Source organism: Tursiops truncatus, chromosome 19, assembly GCF_011762595.2.
Source record: "Tursiops truncatus isolate mTurTru1 chromosome 19, mTurTru1.mat.Y, whole genome shotgun sequence".
Classification (NCBI taxonomy): domain Eukaryota; kingdom Metazoa; phylum Chordata; class Mammalia; order Artiodactyla; family Delphinidae; genus Tursiops; species Tursiops truncatus.
The window spans coordinates 26329852-26357772 of record NC_047052.1 but is presented as its reverse complement, the minus strand read 5'-3'; the positions used below and the strand labels follow the sequence as shown (position 1 = coordinate 26357772).

The 27921-nt window shown below is 45.7% G+C and overlaps 2 protein-coding genes and 2 long non-coding RNA genes across 14 annotated transcripts in view; 2 read left to right on the top strand and 2 right to left on the bottom strand.

The window, feature by feature from the left end:
• The window catches only part of SLC38A7 (solute carrier family 38 member 7), a 13595-nt gene extending 5946 nt beyond the window's left edge, over nt 1-7649 (bottom strand). For 6 of the 11 annotated variants that reach the window (XR_004523558.2, XR_012327845.1, XR_004523559.2 and 3 more), the window contains exons 1-4: nt 4373-5115; nt 2845-3266; nt 1631-2196; nt 640-738 (exon numbers count right to left, since the gene is read on the bottom strand). Coding sequence is in view for 8 of the 11 variants with exons in the window: in XM_033846251.2 (XP_033702142.1) it covers nt 640-738; nt 1631-2196; nt 2845-3114 (935 nt within the window). In the remaining 3 variants the exon portion in view is untranslated. The other 5 variants (XM_073795491.1, XM_033846253.2, XM_073795493.1 and 2 more) reach the window with 5 other exon arrangements.
• On the top strand, nt 7621-14534 carry LOC141277113 (uncharacterized). Its single transcript, XR_012327851.1, has 2 exons — nt 7621-7765; nt 14121-14534. It is a non-coding gene; the product is annotated as an uncharacterized lncRNA (long non-coding RNA).
• GOT2 (glutamic-oxaloacetic transaminase 2) lies at nt 9648-27921 on the bottom strand. The gene is made up of 10 exons (XM_073795511.1): nt 27744-27921; nt 21835-21991; nt 19589-19717; nt 17394-17453; nt 16694-16855; nt 16206-16319; nt 14946-15096; nt 14300-14465; nt 11467-11617; nt 9648-10883 (listed from the first exon to the last, which is right to left on the bottom strand). Exons 1-10 carry the CDS (start codon nt 27830-27832, stop codon nt 10761-10763), a joined length of 1302 nt encoding a protein of 433 aa, XP_073651612.1. The 5' UTR covers nt 27833-27921; the 3' UTR covers nt 9648-10760.
• The window catches only part of LOC141277111 (uncharacterized), a 112783-nt gene continuing 111793 nt past the window's right edge, over nt 26932-27921 (top strand). The window contains exon 1 of the long non-coding RNA XR_012327847.1: nt 26932-27254. This is a non-coding gene — a long non-coding RNA (uncharacterized lncRNA). The remainder of the gene's footprint in view (nt 27255-27921) is intronic.

Sequence of the window (27921 nt, the reverse complement as noted above, 5' to 3'; positions counted from 1 at the left end):
ACACAAGATGCTGCTGCCCGGGAGCCCCTCAGAGTCACCAACCGCTGCCATGCTCTTACTCTTCATTCAGCCCCCCACGGCCTCCACCAGCCAGCATGCACACATTCAACCCACAGAAGTCTGGGGACTGGGAGAGGACACATCTCCATTTACAGGTCAGTAAACTGAGGCTCTGGAAGGCCCTCCTGGGACCAAAATCCAGAACTTTTGGCTCTTGCACTTGGGCTTTTGCTTCTCTGATTTGTTCCTTTTAAGAAAAAGGAAACTTTTTTTTTTTTAATTAAGAAAATGGATTCATCCTCACGTGGAAGATACAGATATTACAGATAAGCACATGTTGAAACAGATGTGCAATTCCACCTTGGCAGCTTCCATAACCTGAGGCCTAGTCTCACATTGGCTCATCTGTTGGACATTAGTGGCAAAGTCTCCCTCATCTCCGGCTGTCACTCTTCTCTCCAGCAAAAAGAGATCAGGACCTCTTGCCTCCTTCCTAAAATGACCAATGAGTCAAGCCCCAAGGCTCAATAATGAGCCTTGGGAAGAGCACCTGTGTGGCTTTTTGATGCCTGACCCAGCACCTCCTGGGGCCCGAGTGGCAGCTTCTACCCCATGTGTCTCCCCGGGGCCCTCACCCACCTGTTCAGGATGTCCGCTGGGGTCATCTCTTTATCAGGCCAGATGTATTTGATGATAACGATGGCAGTGACATACCAGGTGCCCACGACGCTCAGGAAGCTGCCAGGAAGGATAGATTAAGCTTCTTCCCCCCTATCCCCAGCTGCCTTTTCTCTCATTCCATCCCCAGGGACATCCACCCTTAACTTTAGTGACCACAAGTGTCTAATGAACCAACTGGGAGACTATCCCAAACAAAGACTCAAGAAACGCATGAGACATAAGTTTCAGAGAAACAAGCCACATTTAGGAAGCCAGGAGGGGACCAGACTGACACTTGTGGCCACTGGCAAATGAGGTGGTTCAGCTCCATGGCTCAGAGACCACAGCAGGGGGCTGGGCTTCAAAGCACATCTGCTACTTCAATCAGAGCAGCCCAGACTTGGCGAGAGGTGCAAGCAGGGCCTTTGAGAAGTAGGAGATGCTGGAGGGTTGAAGGCACAAATACTGGGAAGTCAACATTAAAGGAAACCTTGGAGACACTGAGTGTGACCCCTTCGATAAAGGATCACAGGAAACAGCTTAGAATCCCACAGCTTTTCAGACTCTGAGCCAGGAAGCTAGTCCCTTCCCTTCATACCAAGCTGCATGGAAAATGCTGCCAGGCTGACAATCCCAAATGATCAAGAGTCCCATCCTCCGTGGGAAAGACAAGGCCCAGGCTAGGAGACGGCCTTCACACATGATTATCATGCATCCCTTCTCCGACAAGGACATTTGGAACTGAATCTCTCACTGATACAAAGAGCCACTGTCTCCCTTCCTGCTGACACAAAAGGAAGGTCTTATGCCGGAACCCCTGCAAGCCCCGGTCTACCCTGCCTTGCCCACTCTTGCTGCCCCCAGGAGATGAGGCGGCATGGAGCAGAGGGGTTCCCCTGCAGCCCTCGGGTCTCCAGCTGCCTGTGATCAGAGCTGCTGTCCAGCACAGGCTGGGGTGGGGCCTCCGAACCTGGCATATTTCTGGAAGCCGATCTCCCTGGGGATGGAAAGGGGCAGGATGAAGAGGAAGGCAGTGAGGCTGATGGTGAACTTGCGGTCTGTGTACCAGGGGCTGCTGCCGGCCCCCTCAGGCTCCTTTGCCATCACAGCTATAACTGCACAGGGAGGAAGGAGGGAAGGTGATGCCAGGCTACTGCAGGGTGTGGTCCTCCACCTCTGCTGGGACCTCCATCTGTCTAATGGGCCCAGCAGCCAGGAGGGAGAACTCCCAGATGAATGCCGGGCCCAGGCCAGGCCTTGGGCAGGTGTTCCATGCTCTTTCCCACCCACCGCATGACCCCCAGGGCTGGGGGGGGGGTACTGAGGGGGGACCTCACTCTTGTCCTGCTGGTCCCCGATGATGATGAGGAAGGCGATGCAGGTCCCGAAGGTGTAGGTGGCAATGGCCACCTCACACAGCACGCCTGTCAGCTTGCCACACACAGCCCACACCACCTCCTGGTAGGTCCTCTCATTGCTGGCCTGGGAGCAGTAGGCCAGGATGACGAGGCCACTGATGATGAAAACCAGCATGGCCTGCGGGTAGGGGCATAGCAAGAGGGTGTGGGAAAGGCCTGGCAGCAAAGAGCAGCCTGGTCTTGCTCAGCATTTACTGGCCCGGTGCCCAATGCCCATCTGGCAAATTAGCCTTATCTTGCAGGGCAATTTTAATGGATTACTGGAGTTGAGATTTTCTTTAAAAACAAGAAGTTTTGAGGAAAATTTCAAACATACACAAAGGTAGACAGAATAGTATAATGGACCCCTATGTACCCATCACTCAAATTCAAAAATCATCAATTTACAGCCAATCTTGTTTCATCTATTCCCTCTCCCACTCTGGATTATTTTGAAGAAAATACGAGCTATCATATCATTTCATCAGTAAATATTTCAGCACGGCTCTAAGGTATGGGCCTGCTTTTTAAACGTAACCATGAAATTATTAAATATGCAGTCGATGTCCAAACTTCCCTGATAGCTGGGAAGGCTTTTGAAGCCTCATCTGGGCTCAAAGGAAAGAATGCTGGAATAGATTAGTAATGTCTGCCATGTGTGATGGAGGGGAGAGTGGTAGCATGTGTCTCCAACTGACCACTCCTGATCCAGAGCGTCCCTTTTGAGGTGAAGAGCCCAGACCCACCACTAGAACTGCACCTTTGCCCGCCAGGCCCGCTCACTCACCATCTGCAGCGTGATGCCAGCTGCCACTCCCCCGGCAGTGCTGAAGGCTGCTGGGAAGTTGAGCAGCCCTGCGCCCAGGCAGGCATTGACAACGATGAAGATGGCTCCAAGTGTGGAAGTGGTGCCTCTGCCCAGACCCCCAGGAGGGGCCTCCCCCTCACTCTTGGGGGCTATGTCCACAGAGGGACTCTGCAGCAGACGGGCACGCTCCCCGGAGTCTGTGCTTAAGCCCCACTCACCAAGGTCACTGTTGATGCTGACCTGGGCCATGGCCCTGGGAGTCCTGTTCCTGCAGGGTCTGTGGGTTCTGTCTCACGACCACATGCCCTGGGGAGCTGAGAGAACACCTTCAGCTGGAGGGTGCCACCAGCCTGTTTGGGGCTGTTATCCTAGGAGGCCTGTGGGCTCTGGCTCTCCTCAACCTAGATGGGAAAGGCAGATACTACTGTTATCCCAAGAGACACAGAAAGGTGAAACAACTTTCCCAAGATCAGATGGCTGAGATCCAAACCCGGGTGTGCCGCTGTGCAGAACACTGCGTTGGGTGCCACAGTGTGATGGCAGAGACAGAAATGTGTCAGATGTAATTCCTGCCTGCTTCAGGCCTACAGACCTATCAGGTAAATAAGACACAAACACAGAAGAGAGGGGTACTGATATGTCAGCACTAGAGGCCATGCATCGGGCAGGAGTGTCATGGACATATCTTATCTCATTCATTCCTTATGACAGTGGTCATAAGGTTCAGAGAGATCAGATCACTCATCCAGGGTCACAAAGTAGCAAGTTGCAAAGCAGGATTTAGATCCAGATCTGTCTGGCTTCCTCATTTGTTTCTACACCACAGGGTCGCAAGAACAATCCCCACCCAGAACTGTGGGTATTTCAATGTCTTACAGCCCAGCATACCTCCCTCCAGAGTCTAAATTCTGTGGAGCTTTCAAAGCCCTTCAAAATTGAGGCCAATTCTTACTTTTCTCCCCACATGCCTGACCTAACCACTGCCCATCACAGGGACATCCCCTCCAATGTCCCCAGCACACTGGGGGGTTTAGAATGGCTAGCAAGGCCTCTTGGGTAGTCAGATGCTTCCCATTGCTCCTCCTGTGATGGCTGAACAAAGTTGGGAGCCTTAAACTCATTAGAGAGAAAAGGGGGAGTTTGGGTGCTCCCAGACATCTGTCACCAAGCCTGCAACCAAGGGACACAGCTCCAGGGGAAATGTCTCCCTGCTGGCTCCAAGTCCAGAAAGATCAGTCAGCTGCCACAGGGCTTCCTCTTGTGCAACCTGCCACCCACCCAGCCAGCAACTCGGCAAAAAATCAAAGCGATGAGCAGTGGAGGCAGTTTTGGTCTCCCAAGTTTCCAGCGTAGCTCCAGAGACAGCCTTGCAAAGTTAGCGCTGCCTGAGCGGTGAGACCTTGTCCTCCACCCTGCTCACATCCCGGACACAGAGGTCTCTGCACTGGTCTGAGATCTCTCAGCCCCGCTCCCCTCAAACTACTCTGCTCCATGGTCCCCAGCTTACCTGCTTTTTCCACCCCTCCAGCTTTGGTGGAGGGACAGCTGCTCCTTACAGCTCCTTCTCCCCAAAGATCTGGGATCTGATTCTCCTCACTTCCCTCTCTGCCCTCAGTTTCTTCTTTCTCAAACTCTACCCAAAATTTGTCAGCAGAGAAAGAGTCAGCTGTTTCTGTGCGGGCCAGCAGAGTGAAGGGAACTGAGGCGCTCTAACTCACGGAGTGGAGCAGCAGCTCAGGGAAACAGGCCCACGGACGGAAAGAGGCTAGACTAATGTCACAGCGGCTCGTCGGCAGAGCCAGAACTAGAACCCTGATGCCCACACGCTCAGGCCAGAGCTGTAACCACTGCAGTAGGCCCCTCAGATCCCAACCGGAGCAGGTTCCCAGGCCAGCCTGGGGCTGGATCCCAGAAATACAAGGGGTGAGCTGCATTGGAAGGTGGGCCAGGGCGCACCCAGGGCGGGGGGTGCGGGCGATCCTCAGGCCTGAAGCGAGGAGAGTGGGCTGCTGTGAGGTAAACTGGGGACGGGCTCCGGCTTTCGATCCGGGCCTAGGACTGATTAGGTGGAGACTAGGTGGGGACAGGCCGGGCTAAGGCGCGGCAAGGGCCGGCCGACCGAAGGCGGGTGTGGGGCGGAGGACGCCGGGCTACAGAGTCCTGTAGGGAGTGGGTAGGGCTCTGCCGCGGTGGCGGCCCTGGGGACCCAGGGACCTAACGTTTCCACCTCCACCAACCTGTACCTCCTTTCACTTACCTGCGGTGCTTTGAGTCCGGGCCGGCTGCGGAGACACGTGAACAGCGGTCACATGACCGCTGGGGCGGACCGCGGGGCACACTGGGAGCTGTAGTTTTCGGCAGGCGTTAGTCTTGGACACCAGCTCTCTAATCCTCAACCCAACCGCATTGCCCCAAACCAGCCTCGGCCCCCCAGCCCGCCCGTGTTTATCCTGTTACTTTAGTCCTGGCCTCTTGGCCAAGCCGCACCTCCTGCCTCCTAGCAAGAGCATTAGGAGGTTTGGTGTCTTTGCCAGTACGGATGCTGTGGGCCAGAGCTATTTGGCCTTATTATCCTCCTTTGTCTCCCTTCTTACGTTCACACCCACAGCCAGTGACCCTGGACTTTTTCACTAGGGACAGCGAGGGGTCATTTGTACCTCCTTGAGCTGTGGCTGGCCTGAGGGTTGTTCATGGCTATAACCCTAGGGCCTAGATTCTACAACTGGGGATCTGAGGCATTGGTGTCACTCACATAAATATCTGTTGAATGAAGGAATGGGTGTCCAAAGCCCTGGCTTCTGTTTGTGGCTGTGTGCCACTTGCAGGCTGTCACATAATCTTTGGCATTCCAATATCTTCATCTATGTTATATCCTCTCCATGCATCAAAGGTCCTTGCTGGTGAGGTCCTGTGTACTGTTTACCCAGTTTCCCTCAATGGTGACATTTTGCAGAACTATCGTACAATATCACAACCAGGATACTGACATTGACACAATCCACAGATCATGTTCAGATTTCCTCAGTTATATTTATAGTCATTTTTTAGTTTGTATTTAGTTCTGTACAACTTAATCATGTGTAGGGTTTACACCACATTCAAGATTCTGAACATTTCCATCACCACAAGGATCCCTCCTGTTACCCTTTTATAACCACACTCACCTCCCTCCAGCAAGGCCCCCCTTCTGTAACTCCTCGCAATCACTAATCTGTTCTCCATTTCTAAAAGTCTGTCATTTCAAAGCATGTTATATAAAAGGAATCATACAGTCTGCAACTTTTTAGGATTGGCTATTTTTACTCAGCAGAAGCATAATTTCCCAGAGACTCATGCCGTGTGTGTATGTTTTATTTATTACTGAGTAACAATATTCCATGGTATCTGCAGTTTGTGCAACTAATCACTTTTGAAGGACATCTGAGGTGTTGCAGGTTTTTTAAAACATAAATAACAGCTTTATTGAGATTTATGAATTTTACCAAAAAATTTATACTTTTCAGTGCCCAATACGGTGGTTTTTAGTATATTCAGAGTTTTGCAATCATTGCCACTATCTAATATCAGAACATTGTTATCACTCCCCCCCAAACCGTGTAACCACTAGCAGGCACTCTCCATTCATCCCTCCCCCAGGCCCCTGGCAACCACTAATCTACTTTGTGCTCTGAATGAGCTGTTTTCAAGGTTCATCCATGTTGAAGCATATATTAGTACTTTATTCCTTTTTATTGCTGAGTAATATTACAAGTATGTATGTGTATGGCTATATCACATCTTGTTTATTCATTCATCAGTTGTTTGGACATTTGTGGTTTCCAGTTTTTGGCTATTATGAATAATGCCACAATGAATGTTCAGGTTCACTTTTTGTGCACACGTTTTCATTTATTTTAGGTATATATGTAGAAGTAGAATTGCTGGGTCAAACGTTAACTCTATGTTTAACCTTTTGAGAAATTGCCAGACTTTTATTTTTTTAAATAAATATATTTATTTTTGGCTGCGTTGGGTCTGATTGCTCTGTGCGGGCTTTCTCCAGTTGTGGTGAACGGGGGCTAGTCTTCGTTGCGGTGCATGGACTTCTCATTGCGGTGGCTTTTCTTGCTGCGGAGCACAGGCTCTAGGTGCGGGCTTCAGTAGTTGTGGCGCATGGGCTTAGTTGCTCCGCGGCATGTGGGATCTTCGTGGACCAGGGCTGGAACCCGTGTCTCCTGCATTGGCAGGCGGATTCTTAACCACTGCACCACCAGGGAAGCCCTGCCAGACTGTTTTCTAAAGCAACTGCACCATTTTACATTCTGACCAACTGTGTAAGGGTTCTAGTTTCCCCATATCCCTGATAACCCTTGTTATTGTCTGATTATAGCCATCCTAGTGGGTATGAAGTGATTCTCATTGTCGTTTTGAGTTGCATTTCCCTGATGACTCATGTTAGCATCTTTTCATGTGCTTATTGGCCATTAGTATGTTTTCTATGAAGAAGTGTCTATTCAGACCCCCTTTTTATTATCGAGTTGTAAGAGTTCTTTATATATTCTGGATACGAATCCCTTATCAGTTATGTGATTTGCAATACTATTCTCAACATTTTTATAAGATTATCATTTAAAAAAAAAAGAAAAAGTTGGTCTTTCAGTTATTAGATACAAATAAACCAATAATTTCTATTAAAATTGTTTTCCAATAAACTATACTCCAATAAAATTAATTTTAAAAATTTCCACAGGGCTTCCCTGGTGGCGCAGTGGTTGAGAGTCCGCCTGCCAATGCAGGGGACGCGGGTTCGTGCCCCAGTCCGGGAGGATCCTGCGTGCCGCGGAGCGGCTGGGCCCATGAGCCATGGCTGCTGAGCCTGCGCATCTGGAGCCTGTGCTCCGCAACGGGAGAGGCCACAGTGGTGAGAGCCCCGCGTACCGCAAAAAAAAAAAAAAAAAAAAAATTCCACAGCCTACAAGTAAGGAAAAAAGTTTCAAACAAAATTCTCAAGTTGGTTGAGTGAGCTGGACTCCGGCTGTTTAGATGTAAGCCTAAGGCAGTTGTTCTAATAGCGCCCAATGGCTGGCCCATGCATCAGCTGTATCTGCACCATCTAGAAAGTTTTGTTTTTCTCATTTAAAAAAATAGATTTGCAAGCCTTACCTGAGACATATTGAGTCAGAATGCCTAGAGGTAAGGCCAGGGAACTAATAATAATAAAAAAAAATCCAGATTTGGGAACTATCCTACCTCAACTGATGGTAAACAAGGCATGACTACTCTTTCTGGGCAGGCAAGCTACCTCCTCCATCAAGTGGAAGAACATCTTAGACCCTAGTAGGAAATGAGGAAAAGGTTGATGGCCAACAGACTGAACTGTGAGGAAAACATCAGGTTCACACCCTACATGACTCTTCAGTGAGGAATAGGACTTGGTCCAGAGTGAGCTGGAAATACATGTGTTTAAAAATAACAAGGTCAGGCGGGTGGTCAAGTTCCTTTTCCAGCTGAGGTCTTGGCATCCAACTTTGAATCATTTTGGCTCCAGAGAGGGAGACTTAAAGCAGTTTCTTCTAAGCTAGGCAGTCATCTCCTTTACAGAGCAGCTGACTAATATGTTTACTGTTTCCCCACTTAAGATAGTTTCCCAAAGACATTCGGGGAATCAGTCCATTCACTTGACCTTTTACCACCTTGGTGTATCCATTAGCAATAGGAACACAGAAAGCCAAGAAGGAGTGAGCCCATCATATACTGTGTCTCTCAGAGAGCGAGGAGAAGCAAGGGGGAACGAACAAGTTGAGCCTGCTTTCCCCTCCCAACAATAATCAGAACGCTGTGGTTGAGCTCTGGGCCTGACTCCTGCTCCACTGCCTGTCTGCCCAGTAGCTGTCCTATCCTGAATGGCTCCTGGCATTAAGCAGAAGATGATAGAATTACCTTGGGATGTCTGCTGACAGAGCATATAACTTTATAGTAGAGGCTGCACACTGACGATCTACTGTTTGCATCTTGCTTGCAAATCATTAAAAAAAGAAAAAAAAAGAGTTGCCAGCTTTTAAGCATCAATAGACCTCCCATAAAAATCAGGATTTCGGGGCTTCCCTGGTGGCGCAGTGGTTGAGAGTCCGCGTGCCGATGCAGGGGACGCGGGTTCGGGCCCCGTTTTGGGAAGATCCCACATGCCGCGGAGCAGCTGGGCCCGTGAGCCATGGCCGCTGAGCCTGTGCGTCTGGAGCCTGTGCTCCGCAACAGGAAAGGCCACAACAGTGAGAGGCCCACATACCGCAAAAAAAAAAAAATATCAGGATTTCCATTTTACTTGAAAAATTTAAGACCTGCAGCCCTGGGCTTTCATTTTCACAGTGCCTGTCACTTACTTCCCTACTATGCCTCATCTCTGAGGATGCGGGCTGGTCACTGACAATCATCTCACACCCAGTTCACATCGCTTTTTTACTTTACATGCACTGTTTGTTTATATTACCTACTTGACTCCTCTAGACACCCAAAGTTGCCACCTCCCCTCCCCATCTCCTCATCACTGCCTCTATCCACAGGATCCTTTGAGGCACTCCATTTACTTGTCTACCAAGGTCCAAAGGATTGTACCAACATTTTCAGCGTTGTTGGACTGGACATGAGGAATGACACGACAAAGATGTGGCTTTGGTTTACATTCGAAACAGCTATAATATCTCTTGGCTTATGGTCATCTGGACACAATTCCAGATTCCAGGGATATATACCCACTCCTAACCTTTCATCCCATTAAAGAAAAAAGATAACATGGTAAATGGCGGTTGGGTCTACAGTAACTTTATTGTAACAGAGAGACCAGGCTGCAATAAGTCTACATTTAGAGCAAATGGTGGTTATCCTTCCAAAGGGTGAAGCCTGAGCCCAGCTGGCAGCACACAAAAGTTGAAATCAAAGCCCAGAACATCCTCTTTCCCGATTCTACCCTGCATTGCCTGACTCATGATATGAAATGAGTGACTGCACAACCATACTGAACAAAGCTACGAGGTCCAACTGGGCAGAGGCAACATCCCTACAGGAGATGACAATCATTGAAGGGGATGCTGAAATAAAGTGCAGTTACCTACTCTCCGCTATTCTTTGCCAAGAAAAGCGAGGGTATGGGATGAGCAGTAAATAATGTTCTTCATTCTTCAAATAAGTAAATCCTATGGGATGGGACTGATGGTCAATCAAGGAGTAGAACAGGATGAAAATCTAGGCTAGTTATAGATCTTTGTGCCTAAGGAAAAGAACAGCAGTGAGTAAGAAGAGGAACATTAAAATGCCTGCAAGTACTAAAAAGGAGAGCCTTCTTTCTTTTTTTCTTAAATAAGACGGGAAATTGCATCTTTTCTTTGCTGCAGCGGTAGCAGACTCGCTGTAAAACATGATTTCTGTCATACGGTTTGTTGATAAGGTTGCTCAATCATGGGAGGACAAACATGAGGTTGACTGTTAATGTTAGAACTAGGTCTTTTCACAAAGCCTCTAATAGGTGCTATTTTCACGCTGGTTTTACAGAGGAACCCGCAACACCAAAAGGTGCTTCTGTTAAAGCTTCTGAAATATTGCAATGGTGTGATTGACAGGTATTTTTTGGGCTTATATCTTTCTTGTACATGTAAACTCTGTTGGAAAAACTGGAGATAAAAGGATGAGTGAGAGTTTGGTTTACAGCCACAAAGTTCCCAACACCAGCCACAGGTGCCTCCGCCCTATTTCACTGCACATTCTTTTCTGAGAAACACATTCAATCGCTGAGTTTTAAAGTACTGTGGTTGAAAAAAATGATCCGCTCACCACCATCCACTCTCCCTCTTCCTCCATGTGAATCTCACAGTAGCAGAGGCTGAAGACAGGAAGGTTGTCTCTGTTCCCTCTGACCAGGGGAATTACTTGGTGACCTGGTGAATGGCATGAGCAAGGTAGCCCACATTGCCCGAGGTGACCCCTGCCACAGAGATACGGCCATCCTTTGTCATGTAGATGGAGAACTCCTTGGTCAGCCGCTCCACCTGCAGAGAGAAGAGTGTGTGGGCACTTCCTGGTCAGGGGGGTCTCCCCAGCCCTGGCATGGCACAATTACCCAACAGTTAGGACAGGAAAATAACAGGTCTGTTTTCTCACTTAAACCCTATTCCCAGAATTTGGTATGCTAGCTTAGAATGAAAGAAGAATAAAAAGCTATTTTAAAGTAGGATGTTGAATTCTGAAGTGTGACCAGGTGAAAAAAATCTTATATATATATTCAGCCTTTGTAGAAAAATTGATCCAGAATCCAGCTATGGAACAGCTACTCTTCCTATCAATATTCAGGCTCCTGCTTGTTCTGGAATCTTTCTGAGAAACAGCAGTGTTTATAACAATGATCAAAACAAGCTCTGTTTTTCAGAAGTTTGCAACCTCATAGAGGATACAGACAGGTAAACGACCAACAAAGAATAAAACGAAATGAAAGCTTCATATTTCTTTTACCTATGAATGAAGCTTCAAAATGACTGTTTTTAGAGTAATCCTAAATGGGTAGGTGACCTGAGGAATTTTGGTTTGCAAGGACTGACCAACTGGTCTGCTGCGGAGAAATCGGAGTCCACTCACCTGTTCAGGCTTTAGGCCTGTGAAACAAAACATGCCAATCTGGTCAACGATGTGCTGCCAGTTGTGGGAGGAGCCCTCCTTCTTGAGGTTGGAGACCAGCTGAGTCCGCATGCTAATGATGCGGTCGGCCATGCCCTTTACTTCTTGTAACCTGGAAAAAAAACCCCAAGATGGAGCTCAATTCTGGCCAAGCACTAACAGATAAGCCAGTTCCCGGCATTTTTACCTCCCTTGCGTACTGCTCTAGCTTGCCTCAATTCTCCGTTTTTGACCGAGTCCTGTGCTGTCCCTGGTCTCGGAAGAAAGCTATTTTACAGCATCCTGCTTTCTATCAGAACACCATTTTGATCAGGCAACTAAAATAGCTGACATAATTGAGTTATTAAGAAAAATGAATGCGGAGTGCCTTTCTATTTACTAGATGGATACTGCCCAATTCATGAATTATTTAATAAAGCCAATTAGATGTTCAATTTAAAAAAAAAGAAAAATGAATGACTAAATCACTCTAAAACATAGGAGGACTAAGGCTCTCCATCCCTTACTCAAGGGGCAAAAGCTGCAAATTAAACAGTAAAATATAACCTTATTCTTTAACATGGATGGAAGAAACATTGCTGCCTTCACAGTTAAAGACAGTGTGCTGTGAACCTACCATGTGCCCAGCCATGTGCTAGGTGCTGAGGAGAAAGGGAGGACTGAGACCCGGCCCCTCCCTTTAAAAGCTTACCATTGTGGCTGGGAGCAAACCTGCAAACAACTGACTATGGAACAAGGTGGGATAAGAATCGACAGAACTGTGCTGTGTTGAGAGAGGCCCTGAGAAGAGAGGGTGAATTCTATCTGGGGGAGCACAGAAGGCAGTCCTCTGACTGTGCATGCTCGCTGGATTCAGGACACAGTCTTCCCCTTCCTCAGAATCTACCCATTCATTCATTCTGTTCCTATGGAGCTATGGGAAATTCCTGTTGGCTCTCACTAACTAGATGACTGTAAATAATTTATCTCATTGTTCTCACGTGTTCACTTTTCAAACCATCTCTCCACCATGATGTCATGCATAGGTAGAACAGAGGTTACATACTGCCAATGAAAGGCCAAATAAGAGTCTTCATCATGTCTTATTTGACCCAGTTAAACATTCTTAGATTTGGTACATGCACATAAAGACGTGGATTTGTAGCCTCTCTTGAAAAACAAGAAGCTGGCAACACTGCACCAGCCTTGTGATTACCGGCTGGAGCCCCCAGCCCCACTAAGGATGGCATATGATTTTATATTTCCTGTAGTCCTATCCATCCAGCTTCATTCACTTTGAGGCCTGGGCCCTAAAGGCACTGAGTACATGGCCATGGCTAGATCCAGGGCCACCTTAGCAACCACTGCCCCCGCCCCGCCCCCTCCCGCCCCCATGCTCCTTTTTGTCCACAGAATGAAGTTCTAACTTCTCACAATATCAAGGTGCTACACGACCTGCTCCCACCTTCCCAGCTTTGCTGCCTTCTCCACCCTCCTTACACTCAGTGTTTCTGCTACAAAACCCACTTGGTTTGAAGCACACCCTGCACGATGCACATCACGTGCCTGTGCTGATCCTCACGCACATCTTTCCCCTTCCTTCCTTTCCTTTCCTTTCCTCTGCCTTCTCTCTTCAAGGCAGAGCTCAAATGCTGCTGTCTGCATCACTTCCTCCCGCATTCCCCACTAATCAATAGTTCTTCCTTTATGCAGCATTTATTCCATCTGTCTTGTAGCAATGCTATACGTGTATCTCTCTCACTAGATTATAAACTCCCCAAGGGAAGAGATGTCTTAGTCACCTAGCACAGTATCTCTGTCATCTCTGTACACTACAGACTTCAAATAAGTATTGAAATGAACACATTAAAAAAATAAATATCTTGATAACCATTAAGGACCATGGAAATATTTTTAAAAACCACTTAAAAATATTAAGAAAAAAAGCTTAGAATAATTCTTAGTGACAAAAACAAAACCAACTCTACACACACATATATAACATATTTACACATACATATGATACATGGACATACTATTCATGTTACAACTATGAATAATAACAGGCAAAGAAAAAAAATCTGGCTTATAGTGACTTGCCCAAACTTTCTGAAATGTACTCGCACATTAATTTTACAACAGATCTAATTTAAAAAGTAGTTGATTTTTTGGTAAGCCTTGCATAGATCTGTTGTACTGAAAAGAAATATCCTGAACCAGACTCTATTTACTTCAATGTTCAGAGGATTAATCTAAGGTAGAAAAAACAGTTGTTCCATGATGACCAGGTGAGCTGTGGAAGAAGTTTCTCACAGACTTAGCTTTTCTATCCAATGAGCTGCTTAGGGATCTACACCCTCGGTTAATCAGCTACACAGGATAAACTCTTATGTAACAAATCACACCTTCCATGACTCCGAATTATATATAGCAGGGGTTGGCAAGCTTTCTCTAAAGGGCTAAATCGTACATATGTTAGGTTTTGTGAGCTGCAGACTCTGTCACAACTGCTGAACTCTGCTGTTGTGACATGAGAGCATCCCTACACAATTCATCAAGAAACGGGGGCAGCCTAGATTTGACCTGCAGAACATAGTGTGCCAACCCCTAATCTAGACCAATGTTTTCTCTTACAGGGAACAACCAACTTATTTGTTCGAAAGTGCTGACAAAACGTACACTCCTCTCTCCTTCCTCCCCTTCCACATATGGAAGCTGAGTGACACTGCATGTCCCTATAAGCCAAGTATAAAGGAGCTCTGAAGGATCAGTGGTGGGAAGGGCAGACGGCTGGGGAATGGCAAAGCGCCTTTACCATTGTTTCCGCAGATCCGGGCTGGTCAGAATGGTGGAGGCAATCCGGGCACCATTGAGAGGAGGGTTGGAATACATGGGACGGATCAGGATCTTCAACTGTGATTCTACCCTCTTGGCTTCATCAGCATCTTTGCAGACCACAGTGAAGGCTCCAACACGCTCACCTGAAAAGAAAAAATGGATCTTGTCTTCTGGTTCTCCTATCTAAAATACTAAAGACAGTCGTGATTCCATTCGCTATGTGTTATCTGTTTCCATGAGAAGCACAAAATAACGCTTTGTTATAAACAAGAAGTTTTCAACAACCAGCATGGTGAATCTCCAACAGAAAGTTGGAGTACTACAGAGTGGTCACAGGTCTCTCTTCATTGTATCTCTCTTCCTGGCTCACAGAGCAGTCGCTTTTTGTTTAGAGAAGCCGTGATAGGTTTCTTTGCTGGAGGAATTCAGGGACACTGAATAAGATATGGCTTAGAGCAGTAAAATCCACTCTCCCCGTCTTTCCTCTCTGGGTAAGAGGGACACGGACAACACACGCACACGCACAACCCACCCCTTCCAAGACTCTACACCTTTGTGGCACCCTCTCCCACCACTTCTTCAGTCTCAACAGAACACATATCACCCTAGGTCCTTTAGCTTACCGTATAAGCCCATGTTCTTGGCATAGGACTGGCAGAGACAGACATTAATGCCCTGTTCGATGAAATAGCGCACAGCCCAAGCATCCTTGTTACCATCGCCACTGGCAAACCCTTGGTAGGCCATGTCAAAGAATGCAAAAAGATTGTTTTTCTGGAAAGGAAAGAAAAGATGACCAAAGCTTTAGGCAGTTCTTCTCAAGATGCCCCAGATGGTTACCTGTGCTTATTGGGACCATGCCTGCTTCACTCAGACAAAGTCAACAGTTTTCTCCCCAGGTGGCAGTTTGGAAATGTTTAATTTTCCTAGAGTTAATATATCAACATATATAGTTTTTTCTTCAATACTTTGGTGGATATGGGCCTTCAAGAAGACATTAAGAAAAGATAATCTTAATCCAACCTGGACAGAATGCTGTCTGGTCAGACAGGAAGCATGGCATGTGTGATCTTAGTTCCCTGACCAGGGATCGAACCCATGCCCTCTGTATTGGAAGCATGGAGTCTTAACCAGTGGACCACCAGGGAAGTCCAAACAGGAAGCTCTTCTAAGGCCCACAGTGGTCTGGGTAGTTATTTTGGTCCAGCCAACACAGGACGAGCCTCAGCCTTTCCTGGGGCTAATGAGACTCTGGCAGGCCATCTTATTCCCAGGGTTCAGGGGACAGCCTCACTATAACCATCTCATTTTGAAAGTGCTCTCTGAATGCTGTTTCTCTGTCCCACTCTGTTCGCAGCTTAGGTTTGACAGAATGTAAAGAAAGGGAAACCGAAAGGAATGAGAATGGGGACACGAGCCAACAGGAATATCTTCCTCCTTGGGAATTTTGACTAGTGCCTTCTCTCACAGAAGAATAAGAATCACTGTGAATAATTAACGGCAATGCCAAGGAGAGTGGAAAAGACAGGAGGGGATGTGAAAAAGAGGATAAAAGGATGAACAAGGAGCCACTGACCAGGGCAAGTGTAGGCACCAACAGCAGATATGCTGGGGCCAGGGGATACCGATTGTGCAGACTAGCCAGCGACAAGTTTTATCAGAATTCTATACATCTTAGCTGAGAAGCAAAAATTATTTTCAAACTGCTCATGTATCATCAATTACAGAACTGCTAATTATGCAAACAAGGAGTTCTTTCTTGGCAACTACACAATGCGTGGAAATTTCATGCAGTCTCGAGGTTAATTCTCACTGTTAAGACTTCGCCAAGTGAAGCATCCAAGGCTAGTTACTAAACACAGAACAGTCACCGGTCAGTTCACCTGCCTCACCTTCACCACTGCAGCCATCTCCTTCCACTGTTCAGGACGAGGGTCCACTCCCGTGGGGTTGTGGGCACAGGCGTGCAGGAGAATAACACTCTCTGCTGGTATTTTCTGAAGAGAACAACAACCAAGAGATTACTTTGCAGCTTTAAAGGAGATCATTTACCTGAAATGCCATAGGGTCACCATTATTTGATAAGTAACGAAAATAACATGAGGTCTGGGAATTAGCTCATCCTGGTATTTTTGGTTTTTTTTTTTTGGCCGCTCTGTGCGGCATGCAGGATCATAGTTCCCCGACCAGGGATTGAACCCGTGTCCCCTGCAGTGGAAGCATGGAGTCTTAACCACTGGACCACCACCAGGGAAGTCCCTCATCCCAGTGTTTTAAGTTGGATATTGAGACCTAAGTGGGAGACATCAAATCTCCACAGGGAGGTTTATTCCTTGTTCCTTCCCTGTCCTGCCCTGAAAGCCACACTTACTGAAATGTCCTCAATAGCGCCTGTGAAGTCAAAGCCACACGTCTTGGGGTCGTAGTATCGATAACTATGTAGCTGCATGCCAGCGTCCCTGAAGATGGGCGTATGATTTCCCCAGGTTGGTTTGGGCAGAAAGACATCTCGGCTGAACTTAAAAAATCTTTGCTAAAAGATGGAATGAAAGGGAATGGAAAAATGAAGAAAGGAGAGGCAAAGACAACAACAAAAACGTTGATATATTTAACTGAGAAGACATTTTTCTCTACTGAAAGTTGGCTTCTCTCTAAGATTGAGAGACAGTGATGACTCAGCAGCGAGACTGCCTGGGTTGGAATCAGGCTGCAACAATTACACTGGCTATGTAGCCAAGGACCTGTCTGGGCCTCACTTTCTTCCTCTGTAAAATGGCATTAACTAAATCTCCCTCAGAAAGATTAAACAAGTTAAGAAATAAAAGCTCCTAGTTACAGTAGGTGCTCAATAAATTGTACTTATTATTATAATTATCTCTTCCTTATAATTTCTTCTAAGTACTTCCATTCCCCCCTCTCCTCCCAACTCCATTTATTAAAGAACCGGAAATCTTCCAGCTTTGTGGAAAGAGGAAATCTACTTCTGGGTCAGAAGTCAAACACATATGCAAGAGGGAACCCCATCATCCCCAGCTTACAGACCGTCTTACAGAAGGAGTTTCCAGACTCACCAGAAAATTGGCTCCAATCCTTAAGGCCCCGGTTCCAGAAATGGTCTGCACGGTGATATACTGAAGGAGAGACACCCCTGGTCAGTGAGGTGCAGCACTCTCTCTACGGGCCCACGACTTAACAAACCTGAGCTCAAGCCCACAGGGAGGCACCGTATGGTCAGTACCCTTCTTTCTTCAGAAGATGAAGACACCCTTCCAAATGAATATTTAGAAACAAGAGAACAGTACTACTGTTTCATTCCATTTTCTAAGAGAGAACAACTCTCCTTACAGGTTCTCAAAAGAGTTGGCTCTTCAGTTTCTAACACCTGTGCTGATGTGGAAGCTAATTCCTTATGGCCTGCCCTGAAAGTTGTTAGTATCATACTGTGTTATATGAGAAACTTTCAGGACACAGCCCCCCACGAGATATGAAAAAGGAGTGATTTATACAGAGAAAAAAAGACACGATGAACAGTCACTACATTAAAATATTATTCTAGACTTATATGAAATTGAATGACTCTCTGAACATCAAAAAGCAAGTCATCTTAAAAAGTCAACAAGTGGGCTTCCCTGGTGGCACAGTGGTTGGGAGTCTGCCTGCCGATGCAGGGGACATGGGTTCGTGCCCCAGTCCGGGAAGATCCCACATGCCGCGGAGCGGCTTGGCCCGTGAGCCATGGCCGCTGAGCCTGCACGTCTGGAGCCTGTGCTCCGCAACAGGAGAGGCCACAACAGTGAGAGGCCCACGTACCACAAAAAAAAAAAAAAAAGTCAACAAGTATATTAGAACAACATTATTACATGAATAATATTCTATGAGTTTTCATAATCTGAAAATACTTTTTGGGTAACAGGGAGATGGCATGAGGTAAATCTTCAAATTGGTCAACTTTAGGGGATGAGTAAGAAGCTACAGTAGGGTTTTTTTGTTTTTGTTTTTGTTTTTGTTTTTAGGCACCATAGAAGTACAAGGCTCTACAAAACATAAATCTACTTTCTGGACTGGGAGGCAATGGATTAAATGGCGGGAGGGGGAACTCTACTAACAAACTCTTTAGTAAACAAAGTTTGCCTGTGCAAACTTTGGCATGTTAGAAATAAAAACCTAACTGTAAATCTGATAATAAGAATCAGAAAGGCATAGCAATTTATAAAAGAGAAGCTGATGTGATTTTAAGATAGGCCAGTCTTACACTTAGGTTACAATTCGCTAGATGATACACAGACTAAGCAAAAATTACAGAAAAATACAGACGTTTTAATGAGAGGTTAACAGGTGGTTGATTATATGGATAGCAATCAAACCATATTTTGTCCATGACTTAGGATCATTACTACATTACCCTGGGGTCGAGGTTTACCCAGAAAAATAAATATTTAAACACACAAATCTATTAAAAAACCACATTTGTTTCAAAAGCAAGGAAACTATAATGCACGTGAGACCACATGTCAGGCTGGCTGGCTGCATCCCACCTGCATGATGTGAGTCTTCTACTACAAGTGCTGGGCCTGTGTTTACTCTGTGGGTGCATACAAGAATCTGTTTGTAAAAAGCTTATGTTCAGTGACCTTTAGGGACCTCTTTCTTCCACAGTAAGAGGGCCCCCAGGGAGCTGGAGAGAGGAGACACCTGGGAACCACTTATGCTTCACCTCTTGGCTGCAGTGATGCTCTCTGCCCTCTGAGGAGGGAGACAGCATGGAGGGAGCATGGTCTGCTCTTTCAACATCCAAGCTGGCTGTGAAGGGGTGGCAGAGGAGTGCCAGGCTTGTCCTGGCCCTGACAGTCACCCCGTGGCTTGTTTTCTGCCTGTTTCCTCTACCTAAGCTGGCAGCTTGGGACATGAGGGTGGGACCTAATTATAGGCCTTAAAACTTGACATAGTTTGGCATTCCTCAAAGCCATTCAGTGTAAAATGAACATAAGCACATACAGAGACTAACAGCAAAAACTGTCAAATCTTAAGTCAAATCACTACATTTTTAGGATTACTACTACATTTTTGGAATTGGTATTATATGAAATCTTTTATTGAATTAGTGGCAATTTACTACCTAAAGAAGAGATATCAGTCATCGTGCGGCTACCTCAAAACAATCATCACACACAAAGTGGTGTATCTTTTCTTATTTAAATTATTTCATATTTGTTTAAACTGCTAGATTTAAAGAGACCCGTATGGTGCCAGAGTCTGTTCTCCTTACCCGGCCACTTTTCAACACTTCGTTGCTCTCACCCAGGGCTAGTTCTGCAGATGCCTTACAAAATTCAGCCAGTCCCCCAATGGGCAGGTATTCTTTGTCCAAATTTCTTGCAGCAATCTGGGCCTCTGCCTAGACAAGAGAAAATGCATCCATTTAGTTTCTTCTCCTTACCTGGAATTACCATGAATAATATCTAATGTTTTATAAGTTAAATTTTGGAAGTAAAGCCTTTTAAAAAAATTTGGAGATATTGTTCAAGAAGAAGGGTAAGTAGAATATATCTTATATTACAGAACAGGAATATTAAATTTTTATCATATTTTACTTTATTTTTAGAAGTTAGACTTTAAAAAAAATTTTATTTATTTATTTTTGGCTGCATTGGGTCTTCATTGCTGTGCACGGGCTTCCTCTAGTTGCAGAGAGCAGGGAGTGCAGGCTCAGTAGTTGTGGTGCACGGGCTTAGTCACTCTGTGGCATGTGGGATCTTCCCGGACCAGGGCTTGAACCTGTGTCCCCTATACTGGCAGGCAGATTCTCAACCACTGCGCCACCAGGGAAGCCCATTAAGTTAGGTTTTATGTGAATGGGTAGGTATATGGTGTCTCTTGTTTTAAAAAAAATGGCATTCTTGGGATGCACAAGAACAAGGTTTAAGAGCAACACTTAAAATAGATATAAGATGATAAAACCAAAACAAATACATAAAGAAGTATTTCAAGGTATATACCAGTCTAAGAACTTCAAAAGGTTAATAGTAATAGTCACATATCTTCATGCTTTGGAGTCAGAGGCCTGGCTGTCCCTTACTAGCTGTGTGACACTGGGTGATTTATTAACCTCCCTGAACCTCAGTTTGCTCACCTGTTGAATGGGGGAACAGCTGTTTCTACACCTCATACGACTGAGGTGAAGAGTTAAGAGGTAATGTACAAAAGTGTGTGGTGGTGTTTCAGCTTCTATCAATAGCTAACACCTGCTGAATACTTTAAACTGATTTACTGAGAACAAAAGCAATCCCTGCATGACCTGAGACCCAGTAGCCAGCAGTTTTTTGTGAGTCTTCTCATCACAACCATTTCTTGAGTCCTTTTTTCTACTCAGAGAATTAGAGAGAGGACACCTAATCCACACTCCCATACACTCAGAAATTTCTTCTTTCAGTGGTTCATTCAGCCCATGCTCTGTTACTACAGTGGCTCAAGAGGGCCTGAGCCAGCCTACTGCAGCTCAGATGATCAGAGGGTTCTTTATTCCCACCCCAAAGTATGCTTCTGTAACTTTCACTCAGGATGCCTAGTTCTGCTATATGCAGGAACAACACGTCACTACCCCATGTTTGGAAGTGACAGAGCAGCACATATTTCATCAGAGGAGGTGCAGATGGAAAGGAAACACATACTTTCTTTTAAAAAATTGTTCTGGGACTTCCCTGGTGGCGCAGTGGTTAAGAATACGCCTGCCAGTGCAGGAGACATGGATTCGAGCCCTGGTCCTGGAAGATTCCACATGCTGCAGGATGTGCAACTAAGCCCGTGCACCACAACTACTGAGCCTGTGCTCTAGAGCCCGCGAGCCACAGCTGCTGAGCCCATGCACCCTAGAGCCTGAGCTCCGCAACAAGAGAAGCCACTGCAATGAGAAGCTCATGCACCGCAACAAAGAGTAGCCCCCGCTTGCTGCAACTAAAGAAAAGCCCACGCGCAAAGAAATTAAGACCCAACGCAGCCAAAACAAAACACTGTTCTAAGGAAATTAGTTACATTATTTAAGTTGTGATAACCAATAGAAAGACTACTAATAAAAATACGACAAAATAAAGAAAATTATTCTATAGTTCAATAGGAAGAAAGAACGGAACACGCCTGGGTAGGAGGGTTTTATTAAGGCAATCAAAATGAGAGAAATGGAAAATAACAATGGTAACCCTCATCCACAAAGGGCTATTCCTATCACCAAGAGACAATGTTTAAATGCTTGGTCCTTTTGTGCATCCTCAGGATAAAACATGACACTCTGCCTGTTTTACAGATAATCATAGAAGTTCAATCTTGGAAAAGACCATATAGTTCCAACCTCTCACTTTTATAGCCAAGGAGACTACAGCCCAGACAACCTACCTGATTCAAGCAGTATCAGAACTAGAACCCAGGTCTCCTGACTCCCAGTCCAGGAGTCTTTCTGTCTCTCTTCAGGAGTGCCCTTCAGTTATTCATCCCCATCAAACAGACGTCTGGCAAGCTTACCTTCCGGACACTGGGGAGCACGTAAGGCTTTCCGTTATCATCCCGGTAGGCACCAACTCCCAGATTCATCTTTTTGCTGTTGGTGTCTCTCTTAAAGGCTTCTGTGACTCCCAGGATGGGATCTGGGGGCCCCATCTCCACATGAGCCCACCAGGAGCTGAAATGGGAAATTTAAGACATCAGTCACAGCAACTAGATTTCCATGGCCAAAGACATCTTGGATCTGCCAAAAATCCATTTCAACAAATGTTTTCCTGTCTACCATGCACATGATATAGCAATAGACACCAATAATCCAACAATGCATGACTTCAAAGCACCTTGCAGAAGAGTGGAGGCCAATAATATTAATACAAATGCTGTGAGAAGCAAAAGGTAGGGGCACCTGAATCATCCTGGGGAGGACAGGGTGCATGTGTACACTTTCAAAGCAGTCCAAACCTGACCTGGATTCCCAGGCAAAGGATATCTCAAGTAATTTGGCAGTGAGAAGTTGTGAGTGGTAAAAGATGAGACTAGAGAAGTAAGCAAGGACCAATGTAAGGGTGTTCTGTGACATCCAACCAAAGGGACTGCGTTTTATCCTGTTCCCAAACTTGTTAAGGGCATCATTTGGAAAGCTTATTAAAATACAGGTTCCTGGGCTCTACTTTGGATGTAGTGAAAATATACAGAATCATTTAAGGTTTTTTTTGGAGGGGGGATGGTGATCAGGTAAGAACAGTGACACGAGGAGACTTGCATTTTTAGAGCTCATCTGGTCACAAGGTGGGGTACTGAATGCAGAGAAGGAGGGGAAACGCAGAAGGATCACTGAAAAATCTGGTTCAGCACCCAGCGACAGAGAGAAAGATGAGGGCTTGAACCAGGATGGGGGGAGTAGAGGTGGAGAGGATGACAGAGAATTGCCAGGTATTTAGAACTGGTTGTAACATCTTACTGATTTCCTCATTACTTATTGAGTTAAAATGCTTAACAATATTCGTTATTTTATATTTGTATGAGTCATGATTTTACATTAAAAAAAAATCCTTTAAACGAAATCTTGCCATTTGCAGCAATATGGATAGACTTGGAGGGCATTATGCTAAGTGAAATTAAGTCAGAGAGAAAGACAAATATTGTATGATATTACTTATATGTGGAATCTAAAATATACAACAAGCTAATGAATAAAGAAGCAGACCCACAGATACGGGGAACAAACCAGTGGTTACCAGTGGGGATGGGGGAGGGGTGATACAGGGGTGGGGAGTGGCGGGTACAAACTACTGGGTGTGAGATAGGCTCAAGCATGTATCGCACAACACAGGGAATACAGCCAATATTTTGTAATAACTGTAAATGGAAAGTAACCTTTAAAAAAGGTACAAAAAATAGGGACTTCCCTGGTGGTCCAGTGGCTACGACTCCACACCTGCAACGCAGGGGGCCCGGGTCTGATCCCTGGTCAGGGAACTAGATCCCACATACTGCAACTAAGAGTTCGCATGCCACAGCTAAAGATCCCACGTGCAGCAATGAGCACGCAGCAACAAAGATCCCGTGTGCCGCAACTAAGACCCGGCATAGACAAATTAAATAAATAAATAAATATTTTAAAAATGTATAAAAAATGAGAATTAAAAAATAACTTTAAGCTCTCCTGACAAGCTGAAAATTGTCTCAGTCTCAGTAGCTGTAATTGGTATGTACAGCTAATTCTCTCTTAACAAAGGGTGGATTATTCCATTTTCAGATGTCCCAGGCTTTTACTTCTTTTAATAGCTTGCCCTGTGCAATGTCAGTAGGGCAAACTGCATGGATTCAAACGCTCAGCCACCTACCAGCTGTGTGAGCACAGGCGAATCAATGAACTTCTCTAAGTCTCAATTTTTCTTACCTGTAAAATGGGGGCACAACAGTACCTATCTCTCAGGGCTGTTACAAGGATGAAAGGAGCTATTAAATATAAAACAGTCAAAAACAGAGCCTGATACACAGTGCTTGATGTTAGCTGGTATCACTGTTACTAAATTATTACTACTACACTTTTATTTATAACCACCTTGCCCCTAGTATGAAGACTGGTGAGGCCAAGTATGTAAAAAATTCAAGGAGCATAAGTCATAACTTTATGACCAAATGCAGGTCTTTCCTGCTTTTCAATTATTACTATTTAGTTTTCTCTGGAGTCTCTGAGATGTTATCATTCTTCCTCTTCACTAGCACTACTGCCAGGACTCAAAATCCTTCTCATTCTTTTTTCAGTGTTCTAGGCTGCTTGGTTGTCCCAGTATCTAAGCAATAGTAAGAAACAGATACTACCTCGAAGCAACTTCTGAACTGGTCCTGACAAAAGCTTTCATTATGTCCTACCCATGATTCAGACCCTGAAAACATGTAGCCACCTGCCCACCTATATCACTGTCATTAACTGATGAGTGCAAGGAACACCTTGAATGCCCAATGACATACAGAGAACTTTTAATAAACAATTAAATACAATTTAAGAACTTTTAATAAACAATTTTCAATTGTTTCCAGGGCCTTCCATCAACAATGACAGAGCCGCTGCTCCTAAACCACAAGGAGAAGGCACCATTCTTATTAAAGGGTGTGAAAAGCACTTTTTTGTCAAGTTCTTTAAAAAGTTTATCTAGTAGAGAAATTCTCTCAGAAATCATAGCCTTAAGTCTTCTAGCAGAGAACTGATTGAGAGTGGTATCTTTTAAGAAGGATTCTAAAAAAATTTCAAAACATTATATCTGAAACAATCTAAATAAAGAAGCAGGAATACTTAATTTGATTAGTCAGTCCTATATCAGTAATGATGTTTCAGTCCTCTATGCCCTTTATTATTCCATTCCTTCTAAGGATAAAGATCACGCCCACATTGTAAGAACTCTAATGATTTTAAGGGACAGTACTAGCGGAAACCAAGAGTGTTCCAGGGACAAAATTGATACTGATAACTTGCGGCCTACAAAGTATTCCTATCTATGTACTTTGGACAAAAGTGCAAAGCTTCAGCCATTGAGCAATATTGACCAGCCAGCCAAAAGATGTTAGGTACAAAGTATTCAGATAAGCATTTCCAACTCAAATACCTTGCAATTTTTCTGGGAGTCTACCTAGTGCTTTATAGTTTTTAGAATGTTTTCCCTCACATTCTTATTTTAAAATAAGAAGAGAAGTTAATTAACTTGCTCATGATCATAGAGCTAAAAAACGGCAAAGACAATACTACAATTACGATCTTCTTACTGGTTATTGTACCACTACTGAGCACTGCCTTTCTAAAGGGTCTCATGATACTCCTTCAGTTATTTAACTACAAATTAAATAATGAGAATTAAATAATTAAGAATAGGTATTTATAATAAAAATACATTAGCATATTTTCCTTTCTTCACTGACCTGTGACTATGTCTGATTTCATGTTACTATGCTTTTACAGCACAGGTCAGGAAGAAAAGGTTAAAGGTTAGTTCCTTCTGTATAAAAAATGCAGCTATAGGAACACTTGAACTTAGAGAGTTCCATTTAAATGACCCAAGTATGAAAATTAAGTATGTCATAGGATAAATCCTCAGTCCTTCAGAATACCAACTGCCAAGGTTTCATTGTATTAGATGAGCTGTTTTTTAAAAAAAAATAAATAAAAAAAAAACTTCAATTAGTTGTTTGAATGTTTTCCAATTTTACCATTTGGCTTTAGGTAAAGATCATATCCACCGTGGCAGGAGTGGAGATTCTTAACTTCCTTGTTGTCTGAAGAGTTAACAATCATAGTTAGATATGGCATCTGGTTCTATCACTGAATCATGCATCATTGTTAAACCTGAACAGCACCTCCTCAACTGCAGGGGCTCAAATATTTTAAGACTTTTTTGGTACACATTCTGAACCACTCTGGTTCCCCTATGTTTAGACTTTGAACTAAGGTACAATGCTAAAATGTCATATGTTTCCATTGCATTAATTGAAAAATCAAGGTTTAAAATTAAAATACTCAATTTGTTCTACGTCCTGAAATACTATATTATAACAGTGAACAAAATAGATACAGTCTCTGCTCTCATGGAATTCACATTCTAATGTGGAAAAGACACAAAAGAAAAACAAGTTAGGCTGTCAAAGTGAGAGAGAGACTAAAAGGTAACACCCATAGGGATTTCACCAAGCACTTTGTAAGCAGAGCTGTAGGCCACTCAACCAAATCCATAAAACAAGAGATTATTTTAAGATTACTATTTAAGATTTTAAGATTACTACAATGGTGAAACAGACTTTCACTTGCCCATAATTTTAGGCACTATTTTCTGTTCTCCAAATCTGCTGCATAAATGACACCCCCTCCCTAATTCTAGTCCAGGTAGGCTGCCTTAAGAGCACAGCTTGGGGCTTCCCTGGTGGCGCAGTGGTTGAGAGTCCGCCTGCCGATGCAGGGGACACGGGTTCGTGCCCCGGTCCGGGAGAATCCCACATGCCGCGGAACGGCTGGGCCCGTGAGCCACGGCCGCTGACCCTGCGCGTCCGGAGCCTGTGCTCCACAACGGGAGAGGCCACAACAGTGAGGGGCCCGTGTAAGGCAAAAAAAAAACAAAAAAAAAACAAGGGCACACCTTGACAGTGGGCCAAGAAGGAACCAAATTAGGTAAAGAAGAAAGTGTGAAAGCCTGGGCAAAACTGTACTGCCAAGAGTGTGGGGCTTTGGTAAGGACAAACTGTTCTGCCGCCTTAAAGACACCGTGCATACATTCAAACGAAAGGCCAAGGCAGGTATGAGGTGTCAAGGCTTTGCTCTTTGGAGTTAAGGTCTGATTGGGGTGGTTTGGAGACTCGGTTCCTGATTAGGTAGTCATTAAGGGCACTCTCCCAAATCGGCTTCTTGTGTGAATTATATAGCCTGGCTTGGCTCTCTCCACTAGGAAGGGATTACTAACTCGTTTAATGCTCTGTAACCTTTTCTCTGCAACACATCACACAGTTTGAAATTACATATTTGGAAATTTTTGAGCGACACCGGTCCCTCCGTCAGGCTTGTTCACCGCTGCATCTAGCACGAGCATCTGGTCCAGTGCCTGGCTGCGATTAGCAAATACTAAACGAAGAGCAGAGCAAGAGGGAGGGGAAGAAAGGCAACTTCCCTACAGCCAGACCTCCTAAGGGATAAAACGGGGAAAAAAAAGTCACTACACCCCGACTCTTAACATCCAAGGGTCAAAGGGCCAGGGGGAGGGGTTCACCGGTGACTCAGGAGGCGACACAGGCGGGAGAATGCCGCGCGCCAAGGTCACAGGATGCGGGGAGGAACGCCAAGCCCGAAAGCCAGGGCCCTGAAAACCTTCCTCCCTTGAGCTTTCTTCCCCCGGCACACAAACGGGAGCCAGCCGCCGCCTCTCCAGCCCTGCCACGGCCCAGGGAGACCCCAACAGGTGAGCCCCGCCACCCCCCAGAGCAGCGGGTCAAGGGCTCACGCCCCCCATCCCCCATCCCCGCCCGGCGCCGCAGCCAACTAGCGCGAGGTATTCCCGGCGCCGCAGCCAATCCGCGCGAGGCCGGCTCGGCGCCACAGCCCGGGGGCTCTCCCCTTGCCCCCACCCGCACTGCGCCGAATCTACGTGTCGTGACCTCTCCACCTTGAATGGGAGTCCGGGTACCGTAGAGGGCCACACTTCCTAAGCCAGGGGAACGCGTTGGCAGGCTCTCCGACAGTCCTAGGGGCATGGGAGGGGTGGGAGGTAGGACCTGAAGGGTCATTGTGAGGCGCGGACGCTCAATCCTCAGCCCCCTGTGAAGCCGAGGGAGTAGCAGAGAAAGTTGGTGTGTGAGGGTGCACGCGTGTGCTTTGAAGGCGGGTTAGATGTTCTGAGGTGTCGGCAGCTCGCAGGCCCGTCGCCCTGGCTCCTTTTCCCCCCGCTTACCTGGCTCTGGCAGAAGCCGCGGCAGCGACGCCTGGGTGGAAGGCGGCGGCGATTCCGGACAGGACGCGGCCGGAGTGCAGCAGGGCCATGGTGGGCGGCGACAGGGCAGTGGGTAGCTGGAGGACGGAGCGGAGATGCCAGCGGGCACGGACACGGAGGCGCAGGGTTCTGCTGAAGG

Coding starts and splice junctions, on each gene's coding strand:
- GOT2 (XM_073795511.1), bottom strand. CDS start 27,832: ATGGCCCTGCTGCACTCCGGCCGCGTCCTGTCCGGAATCGCCGCCGCC. Junction 16,856..17,393: donor GGATTGGAGCCAATTTTCTG/GTGAGTCTGGAA, acceptor TCCATCTTTTAG/CAAAGATTTTTTAAGTTCAG. Junction 10,884..11,466: donor CAGGCCTAAAGCCTGAACAG/GTGAGTGGACTC, acceptor TTCTCTCTGCAG/GTGGAGCGGCTGACCAAGGA.